This window comes from Diadema antillarum, unplaced genomic scaffold, assembly GCF_040938485.1.
Source record: "Diadema antillarum isolate AM-2024a unplaced genomic scaffold, OU_Dant_1.0 seq00001979_RagTag, whole genome shotgun sequence".
Lineage (NCBI taxonomy): Eukaryota > Metazoa > Echinodermata > Echinoidea > Diadematoida > Diadematidae > Diadema > Diadema antillarum.
The window spans coordinates 47,118-65,404 of record NW_027272637.1 but is presented as its reverse complement, the minus strand read 5'-3'; the positions used below and the strand labels follow the sequence as shown (position 1 = coordinate 65,404).

Below are 18,287 nucleotides of genomic sequence, written 5' to 3'. Positions count from 1 at the left end.
AGAACTAGAAGATTATGCCATATCAGTTTTATTAATTAATTAATTAATTAATTAATTAATTTATCAATTAATCGGAAAAGTGGTAAACTCGGATTTCAAGGAGGGTACAGTTTCAAACACTTTCAAAACAGACAACTCTGATCTATAATTTGCACTATAATTTGCACATCATAATTATTTTCATTATCATTATTTGATACCTATGTAATACCTCAATAAGATAATACATATAATCGATAAATAGGCCTATTTATAGTAATAACCGATGTATTTAACATTAATTAACACCATATACGGTGTGACGTTAATGTATTTTTATGGGATATATATCACGTTTTTAAATGTTATATCTTTTTGAATCTGTAAATACATACATGTACATATATCTTCACAAAGCTGGACAAATAAACGGAAAAATCGAACAACTGAATTCGCCCGTGTCTTGTGGGTAATGTACAGAGGGGGAAAGAAATGTGTAGAAAACACTGTAAAACAGTGTGATGATTGTGATGGACACATTCAGTTTTCTTCAAAAACTATCCAACTTTTGCCGACTGAGGACTATGAAATTCAAAGGGCTGAAGAAACGCTCGAGCACACAAAAGTTCATTGCGAATTACGCTGCAGCCACCAAGATAACTTTGCACAAAATAATGTCTACCTGCCAGTAAACCAGATCCAAAATTGTTTATTTTCTCCCTTGTGTGTGTGTGTGTGTGTGTGTGTGTGTGTGTGTGCGTGTGTGTGTGTGTGTGTGTGTGTGTGTGTGTGGAGGGGAGGGGGTTAGGATTGGTGAATCTGATCACTGCGCTTTAACCGTTTAAATTCTGGACCAAGGATGCCATGTATTAAAGGAACTATGCAATGCAAATACAGAGACTCCAACTCTCCCGTTTTCGACGGGAGATCTCCCGCCGAAAACCCATTTTTGCAAAATCTCCCGTTCTCCCGTTTGAGATTTAATTTCTCCCGCCCTGGCTCTTTGTCTCCCGTTGGAAAGGATTTCTTGCATATTTCTATCGTATGTTGAAAAAATAAGCCTTAGATAGCACCAGAGAGCATCTAGAACCCTAGGAATTTCGCGCTTCGCACACATCAACTTTGAGTCTCCCGTTTGCTCGGGGTTTCAGTCGGGAGAATCTCCAGATCAGAAGGTACTTTGGGTTGGAGTCTCTGCAAATAATGCATGTTGACTTATTTGAATTCAATATACCCTGATCATTACTCATGTGGCAAAAAGAATAAATAATCTCATGTAAGTACGAGACATGTTTTAGAATATTTCTAATATACATGGCCATAAAACTATTTTTTCTTCAGATTATTTGGATACCCCCCCCAAACACACACACACACACACACACACACACACACACACACACACACAAAATCTTCCAAATCAAGATTCTGCTAGTGACATCTGTCAATCATTGCTAAAGCACTAATATGAAAAGGGATGGTATACTTTTTGGTTGAGCTGGGGTATTCAGATTATAACATTTTTGTGAGATGGTTAGAAACCACTTATGAAATATCAAAGAGCATACAATTCTAAGAGGAATTAAAAGTTTATTTGATGAAAACCGGTTTTGAAATGGCTGAGATATAAAAAAAAAACCAAAAACCAAAGTAAAACAAAGTGGTCCTAATAAAAGGTGGGTCCCACCTTTTATCACGACCTCTTTGATTTGGGATTTCTCAGCCATTTCAAAACCGATTTTTCAAAACCGAAATAAACTTCAATTCCTCTTAGAATTGTATGCTCTTTAATATCTCATAGGTTTCTCAGTATCTCACACACGAAAAAGTTGGACACATGAAACCCCACCTCAATCAAAAGCTATACTTTCCCTTTAACAAAAGGCATTGAAATGGAACTTCCCCTAGAATGAGCGTAACTTGAATGTATCCCACGAAAATGTTTTTGTTAATCATCAAATTATTCATAATATTCATTACATGGAGACATGCAAGTTGCGGCAAACGGGGAGAGGCAGGCCGAACCTCGTAAACTAACATCGCGGCACGGAATTACGAAGCACATGAGTAAAAGACATTTAAGTTGCGTACAGTTTTGCAGATACAATGTACATGTAATATTATTTATATAGGTCGGTGGGTTAGCTCAGTAGGTATAGCGCGTCTGCCTCACGATCCAAAGGGCCCCAGTTCGATTCCCGGGACCCACTTGGCAATGGAGTGTGTAATCATACCTTTCCCTGAGACAAAACACCCTGTCCCTCGGATAGGACATAAAAGTAAAAATGGAGTTCCCGTGTGAGAGAGAGTCACAACTCATGCACGTAAAAGATCCCGCCTCATTTATTCATCGCAAAGAGCAGGGTGTTTAACCCGGTGACGTGGTCCCGCCTTTCATCCAACTGGACCCCGTATAGACGAAATAAATCAGCTATTGCAGCTGATTATGGGCTATCCAGCCATCCTCTCACTGAATCTCAGATGGATATTGGGCAAGCATGCAAGCAAGCTAGCTAGCTTGCGGTGGGTTTTTGATGGTAATTTATTGTGCAATACACAGTATATTGCCGCAACGGAAATTCAAGTTAAAGGCACGCACTAAGCTTAAAGTAGGCCTCCGTGATTGTTATACTTTAATACCTATACAATACCAGGGAGGTGATCACCGCTCTGACAATACACAGAAAATGAATGACTGTAGTTATCTGGTTGTAAAAATGCTAATTTAAGGAGTATATTTGTAAGCCCCTTGACTAAATCACGTCTGATCATGGATTACTACCTCCCTCTGATAGCATTTCAAACCCTTTGGACTAATCATTCGGTCTGTAGGTCGTACATTCCCTATGTCGGCCTACATTTGACTCCTGCAAGTATTTTGAAACGAAAGTCATGTATATGTAGTTTGCTTTCACTTCGACAGACTTTAAAAACAACGATGTTAGTCCTCATTTCCTTAGATATGCTGGTACCAGTCGTTACACACTAAAGTGGAAATGCATTTCGAATGTTGCAGGTATGATCATTATGGCGCCATTATCACCAAACGGGCACGCGTTCTTTTACTCACTCCAGATTAGAGAAAATAGGCAACGTCATTATAAATGAACCTCGGCAGAGTGCTGATACGGAGTTACCTCGATCTTCCTCTTACTCCGTTTTGAATTAGTGGCAGTCATGTTTGAACTCCAGTCGAACTGCCTTTTGGTTGAGACCTAATTTCAGGTTTCTAACATTTTTGGTGAGATAATGAGAAACCTCTTATGAAATATGAAAGAGCATGTAATTCTATTAGGAATTCAACGTTTATTTGATGAAAATTGGTTTTGAAATGACTGAGATATCAAAAAAAAAAAGCGATTCTAATAGAGTGTGGAACCCACACTTTATTACGATCGCTTTGTTTTACTTTGTTTTTGGATGTTTCAGTCATTCCAAACCCGATTTTCATCAAATAAACTTTGAATTCATCTTAAAATGGTATGTTCTGTACTATATCATAAGTGTTTTCTTGGTATCTGGCAAAAAGTTAAAAGCCCAATTCTGATCTCCACCAATACTGTACCATCCCTTTAACCCTTTCCGTGCCAGGGTCTTTAGACAGTGTGTGCAAGGCTATGGGGTTTCATGTGCCAATTAACACTCGAAGCACATGAAGGGGTAAAACGCATTTGAAATGACACGAGGGCGATGGAAGGCTGGGCTTTTTAAAGGGATGGTATAGTTTTGATTGAAATGGGCATTCAGGGTTTTAACTTTTTGTTAATTTGAAAATTAGAAACCCCTTACATTAAATATTACAGAGCATACAATTTTAAGAGGAATTAAAAGTTCATTTGAAGAAAATCAGTTTCAAAATTGCTGAGGTATCCACAATCAAAGAGGTCCGCATAAGATGGGACCCACCTTTTGCTAGGACCACTTTGTTTTGCTTTGTTTCTGGATATCTCGGCCATTTCAAACCCAATTTTCATCAAACACACTTTTAATTCCTTCTAAATTGTATGCTCTTTAATATTCACGTAAGTGGTTTCTAATTATCTCACAAAAAGTTAAAACCAGAATTTACATCTCAAACAAAACTATACCATCTCTTTAACAGCTCTCGAAACTTCTCAGACCGTAAAACCCATCCACTATATGCACTAATGCATTATCATTTTCTTTCCTATTCAAGTGCGCCTGTAACTCTGCATGTTCGAGATGACTTTCATAAATAATATAACATAACCACACAGAATTGCAGCAGTTTCCTTTTCTTTCCTGGCACACACACTGATGATGGATTGAATACGCTTTAAATTATGTTCAAAATGAAAGTGCTTTCAGTACATGTGTAAGGCATTGGTTATAAATATGTAAGTTTAGTTTTTCGGAGTAATGTTTCTGGTACTTTGGTGCACTCCTCGTCTGCACTTCGTGTACAAAATGAATATGAGTGGCCTAGGCTTTTGTGCTATTAGAAGCCTGCTAAACGCACCGGTAGCTGGGTTGGCATGAAAGCAGGTGTGTAGGTCGAGTGGACCAGTGCAATGGACAAGATTTTCTTTTTTTTAATTCAAAAGAATTTTCTTGTTTTGATAATGGAAAAAAAAATGTTTGAAAGAAAAGTATTTTTGGCATAAAATACTTGAATTTTGAATACATTGCCCCAAAATTGTAATAACCTGATCAAAGTCAGACATGAAAAGGGAGAAAGTCAATAGAAAGTCATAGTTTTCATGTTTTTCATGTTTTCTCTGCACAATGATACTGGTAGCATCCACATACCAGTACATTTTGTGTATGCATAATGAGATGAATGTACCAAAAAAACAACTAGAAATTTACTGTCGCTAAGGCGACTGGTATGCCTCCGCCATAATGCATGATTCTCCTAATAGGTTTATAGTAGATGTGGACAATGTATGATTACATTTTCATAATATTGGTAAAATATTGAAATTACATGTTTGTCACAAATGTGTTGAATGTTCATCTTCCTTTACCTAGGTTTGATTGGATGAATAAGAGAGCATGTATTTGGGGATTTAAGGACTTTAACTTGACTTTGACCCATTCATAAGTTTATGTATTGAGTAATTTTCAAGGTATGGAGAAAAAGTGTAATTTCTGTATTGAAAAGTACATTGTTACCATTTTCATCTGGCCTTTGACCCTAAAATTCATAGGATAATCACTGTCAAAAATTACAAAATTGTAATAACCTGATCAAAGTCAGACATGAAAAGGGAGAAAGTCAATAGAAAGTCATAGTTTTCATGTTTTTCATGTTTTCTCTGCACAATGATACTGGTAGCATCCACATACCAGTACATTTTGTGTATGCATAATGAGATGAATGTACCAAAAAAACAACTAGAAATTTACTGTCGCTAAGGCGACTGGTATGCCTCCGCCATAATGCATGATTCTCCTAATAGGTCTATAGTAGATGTGGACAATGTATGATTACATTTTCATAATATTGGTAAAATATTGAAATTACATGTTTGTCACAAATGTGTTGAATGTTCATCTTCCTTTACCTAGGTTTAATTGGATGAATAAGAGAGCATGTATTTGGGGATTTAAGGACTTTAACTTGACTTTGACCCATTCATAAGTTTATGTATTGAGTAATTTTCAAGGTATGGAGAAAAAGTGTAATTTCTGTATTGAAAAGTACATCGTTACCATTTTCATCTGGCCTTTGACCCTAAAATTCATAGGATAATCACTGTCAGGCAGAACATGCATAAATATGTAGTAAGTTTCAAGATAACTTGAGCCACTTCCGAGATATGGAGGAAAAAGTTAGTTCAGCACTTTCCCTTGATCTTTGACCTTTTGACCTTTGAGGCAAACAAAAAAAAGAGTAAAATTTTGAAGTGTTGCACTTGACCTTTGACCCCTGACCCTTGACCCCATGAACCCTAAATTCTCTAGATAATCACTGCCAGTCAGTACATGTATATATACTATGTTCCATGAAGATACCTTGAACAATTTCCAACGTACGGAGAAAAAAGCAAAGTTTTAATATTTTAACTTGACCTTTTGACCTTTGACCTCATGACCCGAAACTTTCACCAGAGAATTTTAATTGGGTAATACATGTATACACTAAGTTTCAAGAAAATATCTTCAGGCATTGCATAGATATGGAGTAAATAGTGAAATTTTACATATTTGACCTTGACCTTTTGACCTTTGACCTTGAGCATGTGCACCCAAAAATTGATAGGCACAACTTCACCCCCTAATACACATACATGCCAAGTTTCAGTAGGATACCTCAAAAGGTTTTGATAGTTACCCTGTCCACAAAATTCATTGCGGACGGACGGAAGGAGGATGGATGGAAGGAAGGACGGACAACCCGAAAACATAATGCCTCCGGCACCACTTCGTGGCGGACGCATAAAAAAAAAAGTGTCAGCAATCTAGCAGCCACAACCTCATAAGCCTTACAAGCCATCATTGCTGATTAAAGCATAAGTCCATTGTCGTTTCATGCAGAGGGCACATGTTCAGTCTGATTTCATTAAAAAAATTGAAAAATATCTAGAGAAGATATCTGTGAAAGTCAGTGGCGCTTGTGAGGCCATAAAATCATCACCTCAATGTCTGATAAAGGCAAATATCACCCTATTCATGTAACACGTAAGGTTTAATATTTCCATTATACTCTTGTTTTCAGGTCCACTTTAGTATAGTGGAACAATTTCTTAATTTGGTTTTATAAAATGATAAAGCATATCCTAATCATTGAGAGCATACATGTATATGTGACCAGGCATTCATTTGGCCAAACATGTAATTTGGGTTATGACCAGTCATATTAAAGCAAAAGTACAATGATTGGACATTAGCATGTACACTTTGCGATGGTGACCGAGCAAGATTTTTTCACTTTTTAGACTTGGCAAAATGGCACTTTTGATGACAAGGACATGCTTTTTCATTTTGTAGAAATAATGATACACATCATTTCATTCAGCATAGCATAATAACCCACACTCAGTATCTTTGAAACAGTGTTAAAACACCCTTGACTATCGCCTCAGGCGTGGTAGACTATTCCAAATGTAACTTGCGTGGGTAATTCTTACTAATGCCCTCAATGATGCGTATTATTTGTATATTACTCCTGCCATAAAATATCAATGTGAACATGGAGAGGCAGTCAACATTAATGTCCTGACAAATTCACACCACAAAGACAGAAAGCAAATACCCAAACGACAGTAGTTTTGGCAACACATTTAGGTTGTGTGTATCTTGCAAAGAGATTATACCACAAGAGGGCGTAGTCCAGTAGGGAGGCAGCCGCGCGAGGGAGCTGCCATTTTTGTGTTGTGGGAGCCGCCATTGCACGGATCCTGGCAGCGCACTGTTTAATGCGCTCGACTTGAATCTTCGGCGCAGTGACCTTGCGTTTTTTTATTGTGACGTCACAATGATTATGTTTAAGCGTCATAATGGTGCAGATGTTGTTTGATTTTATGGTGTGAGTGGGAATGTACGCGAAACAAACGTCATAATGCTCAAGTACTGTCTAGTCTACACCCATGTTCCCACTGTTTATTTTACGAACAAAAAAAAAGGTCTGGACTCTACCAAATGGTTCAAATGATATGACATCATCGTAGAAACTAACATTTAAACAATTAACCACATTGTGATTCTGAAAATGAAAATGTGTAATGAAGAATAACATATCATTCGAAATATGATATGAGAAGATATGACTTGAACGTAGACTTAGATCCAGTGCCAGGAGCTGAGTGTGCGCTCCCTCTTCAATTTTGGACGCACTATTTGTACGCACGCGTATGGCGACTACTTACTCTACAGGTATAACCTCTTTGGTATCTTGCGAGACTGGTGTCAGAATGCAGCCGACAGCAAATATTCATTCAGATCATGTACCTCTGCATTTATTTCAGGCATCATTCACTTAGTATTAATTCATGATATATTTGCATTTATACACCATCCAGAGAGATTCTTGTTACTAGCAGCTGATTGGTTGATGGCTCGTCACATGACATTCAGTATTAAAGAGTACCACTGCACACTTTTTGTCAGAAATATGCCCATGGTGTCAAGCGGTGCTGGATAGGGCACGCTGCTGTCACAAACCATGTGTATTACTCCCAAACACTCTTCATGAAACTCACAGTGATGCAGTCTGCCATATTCGGACCATTGCTTGGATCACGTCCAACCTCTGAGGTGTTGGACAAAAGACATATTGCATGGCCTTGGATGCATCAAATACTGTATACGCCATATATTTAGCGAGTCTGATTTATCATGAATTGGGACCTCCCACCAATTTCGCGAGAGGTTCAAGTTGTGATTGTGGAGTACCGAACTGAACGGAAAAATGTACGCGTGCACATCACGTTCATGCCAGGATTAGAGTTAATATTTTCGTGTGTTTTCAAATTCACGAACAGCACCTGACTCGCGAAATTAATGAAAATTAAAACCTCATGAAATATTCGACGTATACAGTAAAAGGGTCTCATCTTTCACCTCGTGCAAAATCTCGTAGAGTTCCACTTGTGAACATTTCATCATTTGTGTGATAGCACTTCGTCAGCATACTTGACAACAAGATATGGGCTGACCAGCACTGTATACCCGTTTCATGGGTCATTTCATATCTTCGGTCAAAAAGCCAGCTGTTGCGTGCACACGTCACGTGATTAAATGCTGTACAGACTGTCGAGGTAGGAGGGTCCTTCGATAAGCATCATGTTGAGTTCAGTTCGGTCAATGCAATGCTGGAAGTTGATGTGTGACACAACTCGGTTAAAACCAAACATACTATTTTACCGATGTAAGATAAATTCTCAAGGTGCAATCTTTATCAGGAAGATGTGTCTTATAAAACATATAATGCACATATTTGTCATCAGGTATTTGTCATCAACGTTAGTACAGTGTACTATCCCCCCACACATCGTCCTAAATGCGATCACACTTGTACTCTACATGTTGTCTGCTATTCGCATTCTATCCAACGTCTACTTGAGGGATCACCATGTCATCTTCTTGCTGTCTCACATTTTGTCAGTCCAGGATTTCCGATGACTTCGACTCCTCCTTGCATTGGCCTGCTGCATCCTCTCGTACCACTGTGACGTTTCTCCCTGTGTCTGAGGAGCGAAACCAAATGAAATGATTAATTTTTTTTTTATGTTGTTGAAGGTACTCTATAAATGAAATAAATGTGACCCGCTACAACAAAATGATTCTAAAGTCGGGCGAGGTCGATTATTTGAAAATTGCATGATATAATCCCCTAATCTTTCTGCTTTAAATTGATATATAACACATTTTATAAAAAATAATCGGCTGCGGAGATATCGATGTTTAAAAGAGAGCATGTCGAGACGTCTGGAAAATCACTGTTTCGAGAAAAGCGCCCTAAAAGTCTTCCTTTCGACGCAATTGCGATCAAGGGACACGCAAGTCAGTTTTCACCTAAGGACAATAGAAGGTAAGCCCTAGCAACCCCCAAAGAGTTCATTCAAGCACATCAGCGTCGGCGGTCTCCTCACCAACCAATCAGTGACCAGGATGTGAGAAGCGGCTGAGCATAGCGCACCCCGCCCGCACGCACCAGTCGACTGGGCAGTGTGCAAGCTTCACGCTTCGGTTAGCAGCAAGCAGCAAACTGACCAATGAGATCACTCTGGTCGTTGTTAGGGGCGGAGCCTCTCTGTGGCGCTCAATCCAAATTTTCGAACCAGTTTCTGCTTCGTTGAAACACCAAAAAACATGGCTAAGAAAAACGCTATTTTTTTATCTTTCCTTAGATCATTTTGCTTCAAAATTTCGACAGATGATAGAAGACATATTAGACTCCAATAATATATCAAAATCAGAAAATCGTAAGTTTTGACCAATTTTAATGCTCTGACTTCAAACTCGATTTTCACGGCTTCGACCGTGCGCGACTTTAGGACCATTTTGTTGTAGCGGGTCACAAATGTCTCCCCGACCACCCCTTTTTCACTCTTCTTTATATAACAATGGTGTGTTCAAAGGCATACCTTTACATTGGAAAGGCATAAACAGTCAACCTTGCCCCAAGTTGAATCTACTTGGACTGAAGAAATAACTTGGCTTTTGAGAAAATTTGACTTTAGAGGGATTAAGCTCAATAGAAATATAAAGAGAAGAGGACTTGAAAACACCTTCGACATAGGCGATTTTTCGACCTATGCGAGGTCGACTTAAGGAAGGTTGGTTGTATATGTTTGTAAGCATTATCAGCCACTGTAAACTCTTATCTTTCTTGACATGCTCCCATGCAGTGAAAGCACAAAAGATTTATGGAGCCAGTGGAAAGTTTGAAAAAAAAATCAGACAATCCATTCAAAAGTTATGATTTCACCAAAAGTTTCAGTTAATGCAACGCACTACCTTCACCACATGAAAAGTCTCCACACCAATTTGTGATGTCACAATAGTACTTTAGGAGAAGAATTAAAAAACAATAATGTCCTGTCCTTCCCTTTTCTCTCAACTCTCCCAACAACCTCCTTCCCAACTTCCAATGAGGTAAAACAGTAGCAAAAAAAAAAAACCACTAAAATGTCGCTACAGCGACTGGTATGCCTCCGCCATAATGCATGATTCTCCTAATAGGTCTAGATAGTACATGTGGACAATGTGTGATTACATTTTCACAAAACTGGCAAAATATCAAAATGACAAGTTTGTCACAAATGTGTTGAATGTTCACCTTCCTTGACCTAGGTTTGATTGGATGAATAGGAGAGCATGTATTTGGGGATTTAAGGACTTTAACTTGACTTTGACCCATTCATACGTTTATGCATTGAGTAATTTTCAAGGTATGGAGAAAAAGTGCAATTTCTGTATTGAATAGTAAATTGTTACCATTTTCATCTGGCCTTTGACCCTAAAATTCATAAGATAATAACTGTCAGGCAGAACATGCATAAATATGTAGTAAGTTTCAAGATAACTTGAGCCACTTCCGAGATATGGAGAAAAAAGTTAGTTCAGCACTTTCACTTGATCTTTGACCTTTTGACCTTCGAGGCAAAAAAAAAAAAAGAAAAACAAAACTTTCCAGAGAATCTCTATTAGGTTATACATGCATACACCAAGTGTAAAAAAATAATCCTGCTGGCATTGCATAAACATGAGGGAAATAGTGAAATTTTGAAGTGTTGCCCTTGAACTTTGACCCCTGAACTTTGACCCCATGAACCCTAAATTTTCTAGATAATCACTGCCAGTCAGTACATGTGTATATACTATGTTCCATGACGATACCTTGAACAATTTCCAAGGTACGCAGAAAAAAGTGAAGTTTCAATATTTTTACTTTTTTTACCTTTTGCCTTTTTTTACCTTTTGACCTTTGACCTCACGACCCCAAACTTTCATCAGAGAATCTTAATTGGGTAATACATGCATACACTAAATTTCAAGAAAATATCTTCAGGCATTGCATAAATATGGTGGAAATAGTGAAATTTTATGTATTTGACCTTGACCTTTTGACCTTTGACCTTGAGCATGTGCACCCTAAAGTTGATAGGCACAACTTCACCCCCTAATACACATACATGCCAAGTTTCATTAGGATACCTCGAAAGGTTTTTTAGTTACGCTGTCCACAAAATTCATTACGGACGGACGGAAGGACGGACGGACGGACGGACAACCCGAAAACATAATGCCTCCGGCACCACTTCGTGGCGGAGGCATAAAAACAAGAACCCAAAACAATATTCAAGGATGTCAGGACACAGTTCCACTCAACCGTACAACAACAGACAACCACTATGTGAACCAAACAGCAACCACATAACAAAAATCAACCCAGCATACCAAGTCATCGGGGAAATTTGATGGGAAATAAATTGTAAATCACAGAAAGAAGAATTTTCATCAACCCTCTTCACAGATCAACATGGCTTACAAAAACGGTCGGCTGAGGTTGCCCTGCACTTTGATCGACCCGGTCATCACCAGCCTCCCGGGACAGAGGCGGTCCGACGAGAGCCGACGCAGTCAGCTTTTCACGGACGACAGGGTTGCTGGTAGTGATCCCACCACTTTGATGACTCAATCCAAGGACCATCTGTTTAATGACGGCCATTTGCTGTCAAAATAAAGGGAGATGGATGCAATGAAAGAGGCAAGCCCATTTGTAACACGATACTAGGGATTGCGGGAATTTTCTCGTAACAAAATCTCATTAATAAAGACACCAATAGGTTGCTACTATGGATACACCTGTGCAGGTCTACAGACAGTTGTGACATAGTATAAAAGCCCAACTTGCCGGTGAGAAGGTCATCTTACAGGCATATGTTTATGTGGAATAATGCCGTAAACAGAGAATAATTTGCAGGGTGGAAATTTTTGTGGATAACAATTTAACATGCCTATAATTTTTGGAGGTATCAAAATATGTACAGAAATACTATCATCTGTCAAATTATGAACAAGGGAAGGTCCCTGAAATTGGCCAAACACACAAAATTTACGGCATAAAAGTTTCAACTTTTACGGTCACTATAGAAAAATTACAATACTGCTCCATTCAAATACATTTTGTAAGTGGATTTGAAACCCCTTGGAATCAGCAGCTTGCACAAGCTCTTACTTTTTATCTCCTACAATTTTACTTGAAAACTGCCTATTTTCACACCCACCTCTCGCTGACTCAGTAATCTTTCCAAGTCTGCAGCCATCTGATTCTTTTCTCTGATCAATTTCTCTCTCTCCTCCTTCAATCTCCTAGTGCAGGATATTTCATGCCACGAGAAAAAAGATGTGATAAGAACAAGAAATGTCGCTAAGGCGACTGGTATGCCTCTGCCATATACATGATTCTCCTAATATGTCTATAGTACAATGTCTTGACAATGTGTGATGACAGTTTCACATAATTTGCAAAATATTAAAATGACAGGACTGTCACAAATGTGTTGAATGTTCACTTTCCTCAAACTAGGTTTAATGGGATGAATGGCTATATTGTCTATGAGTGCAGATATTTGGGGATCATACTTTATACTTAGACGGAATTTGGTAAAATTCCACCCAATATTGCTCAAGTTATCGCGTAAACGAATGGGGACAGACGTACCTATGGACGTACAGACGGACAGACAACCCGAAAAGATAATGCCTCCAGCACCCTTCGGGTGGGGGCATTAAAATACGGAGAGAGAACAAGTGAAAAAGGAAGTACAGGTGTATGTATCAGGTTTTCATCTATGACTTTTGGGGGAAACTCTAGCTGAAAGTAAAAATGTACTCCCAGTCCAAACTGAATTTAATGGCTGGAGTCCAATTAAATGGCCAAAACACTTAAGGATTCATTAAAATCAGACAAAGTGAATAACACCCCAACCCACACATGTAAACACACATCCATACCCACACAGGAACAAACAAGACAGAAGGATCGACAGGAATGAGAACAAAAGTACAGCAAAAAAATAAAACACACCCACGTAAAAACAAAAAACAAAGAGATCAAAACCTAAAGTAGACAGAAAATTTGAGGACATCCCCTTATCCCGTTAAATAATCGGGCAGGTGTCTATGGGAAATGCATGTAATAGCAAAATCAGTCCGTCCTCAACTGGTTAATACAAAAGCATACCTGAGATCTTCGGTGGCTGCTGCGATGTGATCTCGCTGGGAGCTGATCTGCCGGTCTCGCGTCTTGATGCTGTCGATGAGATAGTTGTACGGCTGCTGGGACTGCTCTAGCAGGTTCGTGGCACTCGACAGCTTCAGAGAAATTAAAGAAAGAGAGAGATAAGAGATACTGTAAAAGTGGATATTTTCGCGCGACTACTTTTTTGCGCTCGGCAGGGTTAGAAGAGTTTCGAGTGTTTTTAATTCCGCGGAATCAAGACGTCGACTACTGGAACATATGGCAAGCAGAAATATTCGCATGCTTTTATTTTCGCGCTAGTTTCTGGTTGCGCGAAATGCGCGAAAATTTCAACACCGCAAAAATTTCCACTTTTACAGTAAGATAGAAGAAACACACCTGCATCAAGTAACACCCATAAATAGAGCAAAGTGCTTACAAATTCTGTGGTTTCACATCATACCAGGCCCAGCAGGGAAACTTTGCACAAAATCAGACAATGCTTAAAGAAGTTTCTTTTCTTTTTTTTTTCAAGGTTTTGACTGAATTCAGCGATATCCTTACACTACCCTCACACGTTGGCAAATGTGACCATGCATCACAAAACGAACAAAAAGTCGCACACAATGATATTGTGTGAGGACTGAAATTAGGTGAAATGGGTCAACCTAACCAATCTTGAGTTTTTCATATTTTCTGAAAGAGCAAGTCTTTTTCTATATTATAGTAAAGTTAAGGATCATAAAACAAACAGCAACTTGTGTTTTGAGCAGTTTTTCTCAAACACTTTTTGGTGGAATAGTGTGATAAGTTGTTTCTCATAGAACCCTCTTCCCATTTCACAAAAACCCTGTCCATACACTTTACTTTCAACTCCAATAACTCTGGAAAGAATGACGCTAGTGCATTGAAAGTTGGCATTAAACATGTACAGAATGTGCTATTAAATGAAGCACACTCAATTTTAGTTTAATCTGATAATCCCTTCATTGTTGTTGCTCCAGTGGTCAACATCCTGTTTTTTGTTCCATTCATCCCACAGCTAGCATAGCTTGGTAAAGATTAAACGCTTGAATACACCCTGTACTTCGGAGCCTGTTTTCTCAGTTCACACTTTCCAGAGTGTGTCCTTTCTTTCCAATATTTAGATAGGTTAGGAGAGTCCATTTGAATTGAGTTATGCATCATTTTAAAGCTTAGAGTCTACTCTTTCAGAATCTGCTCTGAACTAAAAATCCATGTCTAGCGACTTTCTGTTTGTTTTTTGATGCAGGGTCACAAATGCATAAAATTGTGGAATCTTACTTCTTAATAGCAGATTTGATTGATTATTAAGCATTTGTTTTTGCTCTTTAAGAATAAGGGCTCTAACTATAAGCACATGTTGCTTCTCTCAGGACTTGGTTGACCTGTTTCACATCTTTTGAGTCCTCATGTAAAATCAAGGGGTGCGACTTTTTGTTGGTTTTGTGATGCATGGTCACATATTCTCTTTTCATAGAATTATCCCATTTGCAATTGAATACCCTTTCCTTTAAATATCATTCTACTCCTGTGACATTATGGATTGGTATAGAGTTCCCCACTTGAAAGGATGATTTATGGAATTTACCAAAACTTATAAATTCACAACTTTTGAACAGCTTGTCCAATTTTCCTCATACTTTCTCCAAGTGTTTCACCAATCTTTCTGCATTGAATTCACATAATATAACGGGGACTCTTTCCTCTTGCAGATCCTAAAAGTCTGCAATGAAGCTTTGCTCAGTGGATTTCCCTCCCCTTATACTGCTACCTCATGGAAAAAGAAACTTCTGATAGTGGATAAGAAATGAAATCAGGATGGTTTTTCCCGAATATACTAAAGAATCATCAATTGATAAATATCTCACAATGACCTTATTACACTGTCCCAAATTAAAACTGTGAAACATCTGCCTTGGGAACATAACGTGAAATGTTTACACATGTCACATAAAAAAAAGAAATTATGCTTCACTAAAAAGCAGTACATGAATGAACAGATTATGTACTACCCATGAATGATATTGACTGTACAATGTTAAAGGCTATGCTTCATTTAACACGGTGATATTTCAGACTTGTGCATTTAAAAAAAGATGCACACTACAGTTTAGTTATCTTAAAGTTCCTGCCTAGGAATGGGAGAACTCTGCACCCTGGCAGCATTACCAGCACAGTTTGCGCTAAGTATCCAGCACTTTATTTCCCTGTCGTTGTATCTTAATGTAGCATGAATATGAGTAGTGGCCAAAGGCAGCAGTATGCTCTGGACAAACTAGACTAAGACTTTTCAGTTTGTCCATTGTACATGCATAATACACACTACATAAGGGCCACAGAATGTTTTTTTTTTTTGGGGGGGGGGGGGAGGGGGGCTGCAGGCCAATGGGGGCGGGGGATGTCCAAGGGTCAATGGTGGGAAGGATCTCCAGGCTGAACTTTCAGAGTGTCATGGGTTTTGTGATTCCTTTTTAATTTTTTTTTTCTCTTTTACCTCCACCCAAGAGGTTATGTTTTTGTCACCGTTTCTATGTCTGTTTGTCTGTGTGCAAAATAACTCAAAAGTTGTGAATGGATTTAGATGAAACTTGCAGGAAAAGCTGATAATGGCACAAGGATCAGATGATTAAATTTTGGTAGTGATCCGGGAATTCTTATGGATTTTTGAAGGATTAAAAAAATTTTTTTGGGCAGGTAGGTTCAATGAACTTCGGCATTCAAGCTGCATGCATTTGAGGTTTGCATACATGCATCCTAAAGCACGCGCTCTGCTTGGGCGAGGCACAGTGCAACTGGAGGCTGATGATGTAAACAAAAGGCTTCTATATCGGGAAATTGGGCGATTTTCAGCATGCAAGCATGGGTGAAAATGAGCTTGCTTGGCAGAGGTCTGCGCTCTCCAAGTGCTTTTCTAGTTTTTTTTTTTTTTCAATATTTTTGTGTCGAGATCCTATCCCTTTAGAGATAAGACCTACCAAGTTCGGTGAATATCCGTCATGGGGCTTTCAAGAAGATGACAACATAAAAAGTTTATGCACGCCGGATGTCGCACGCCAAACGATCGCAACAGCTCACTTGAGCCTTTGGCTCAGTTGAGATAAACAAGGAACAGATTCCTGGAATCTCACCACCATGTATGTAAAAGAAGACATATCATAATAATGGGAGAAAAAGTTCAGGGAGTTGACAGTCTAATCAACTTTAACGGTAAAGCTAAATACTGCGTGAAGGCACTGCACACAACTTAAGTTGAGCGTACCAGCATGTTTACGTAATAGTGCAACTGCAATGTACCTTGGTCCTGCTCTGTTATTAGTTTGTGCAACATTACACTTTCAGAGTTTTGCACTGTCACCTTGTCCATACATTTGTTTGTTTTGTCTCGTTTGTTTTTTTCTCCAATTGGTCAGGCTATCAAATATCATTCCAGGTCTACATCAGTAAGTTGATATCACTGTAGTAGTACCACTAGCATTTTCTTTTCAAGTATACTGCCACAATAGTACAAAAGCTGAGCTCAAAATGGTCCTGGTGCTTGTTGTTGTCAATGTGTTCTACTGTACATGTGGGGGGGGGGCGCACTGAGTGTGAATATTCCTGTTAAGGCCATTTTTTTGCTTGTTGGCTAATAAAACCCGGAAGTGGCACTGGAAATAAAGACTGTGCCCATCCCCCCCCCCCCCCCCCATCCCCTTTACAGAATTCCTGGATCTGATCATGTTTTTTTCCTTTTTTTCTGCTCAAAGTCGTGGCAACTTGGTAATAAAGATTACTTTCTATCCAAATTTGATCAAATTTTCCCTGTTGTGCATATGAAATCTTACTCTTTCTTATCAGACGTCCTGCTCCAGAATTCCCCTGTAAGAGGTACAGAGCTTCATCAGCTTCTGGTGCATCAGTGTCGAACCATTTCATCAGTTTTTAGATACCCTGGTCCCGTGGAGAGATGAAGCAGGATTCCCCAAGTACAGGGGCTGTGGGAGTCTGCCTGCACTCACTGCAGGCTGACTCCACATTCCATCCAACCACATTTCACCTCTCTGCAAAAAAGGGGGGGGGGGGTGGGGCACACAAGCACACAGATCGGGGTACCGTTTCATGAAAGTTGTCAGCGCTCACAAGTTGTCAGTCTCTGACAATCACCATGTAACAGTCAGTGACCAGAGCATCTCAGCCAATCAAAACCAAGAATTTTGCTGACATTGTCAGAGACCAGTAACGTTAGTTGCGAAACTAAATGGGATCCTGCCCGTGCGAGTGCCGTAAATTTGTTTGTAGCACATTGCGATGGGTGGTTACGCAGATGAGAGCACACACCACAGGCAGCCCTCAAGTTACAGATAAGTGATAACATATCGATGTCTACTGATAATTCACATTTAGCTTCATTCAAAGTGTCTTAATAAATTGTCATGTACATTTTCCTCAGAAAAAAAAAAAGAATAGGCAAACAAAATCACATGAAGGGTGAGAGCGACATGTTCCATACATCAATGTACCTCCTCACACAGCTGCTGTATCTTTGTTTCTCCCTGCCCGATCTCTTTCTTCAAGCTGGTGTTTTGGCGTTCCAGTTCCAGGACTCTCCTTGCCAGGTGAACACTGTCGACAAGAGAATCAACACCATAAG

At 39.1% G+C, this 18,287-nt stretch overlaps 1 protein-coding gene across 1 annotated transcript in view; it reads right to left on the bottom strand.

Annotated features, from left to right (window-relative positions):
* Positions 1 to 7,985: 7,985 nt before the first annotated feature.
* The window catches only part of LOC139713469 (progesterone-induced-blocking factor 1-like), a 28,757-nt gene continuing 18,455 nt past the window's right edge, over positions 7,986 to 18,287 (bottom strand). Inside the window, exons 12-16 of the mRNA XM_071625196.1 lie at positions 18,157 to 18,259; positions 13,637 to 13,767; positions 12,678 to 12,762; positions 11,939 to 12,121; positions 7,986 to 9,131 (exon numbers count right to left, since the gene is read on the bottom strand). Of these exons, the coding sequence (XP_071481297.1) occupies positions 9,036 to 9,131; positions 11,939 to 12,121; positions 12,678 to 12,762; positions 13,637 to 13,767; positions 18,157 to 18,259 (598 nt within the window). The 3' untranslated portion in view covers positions 7,986 to 9,035. The remainder of the gene's footprint in view (positions 9,132 to 11,938; positions 12,122 to 12,677; positions 12,763 to 13,636; positions 13,768 to 18,156; positions 18,260 to 18,287) is intronic.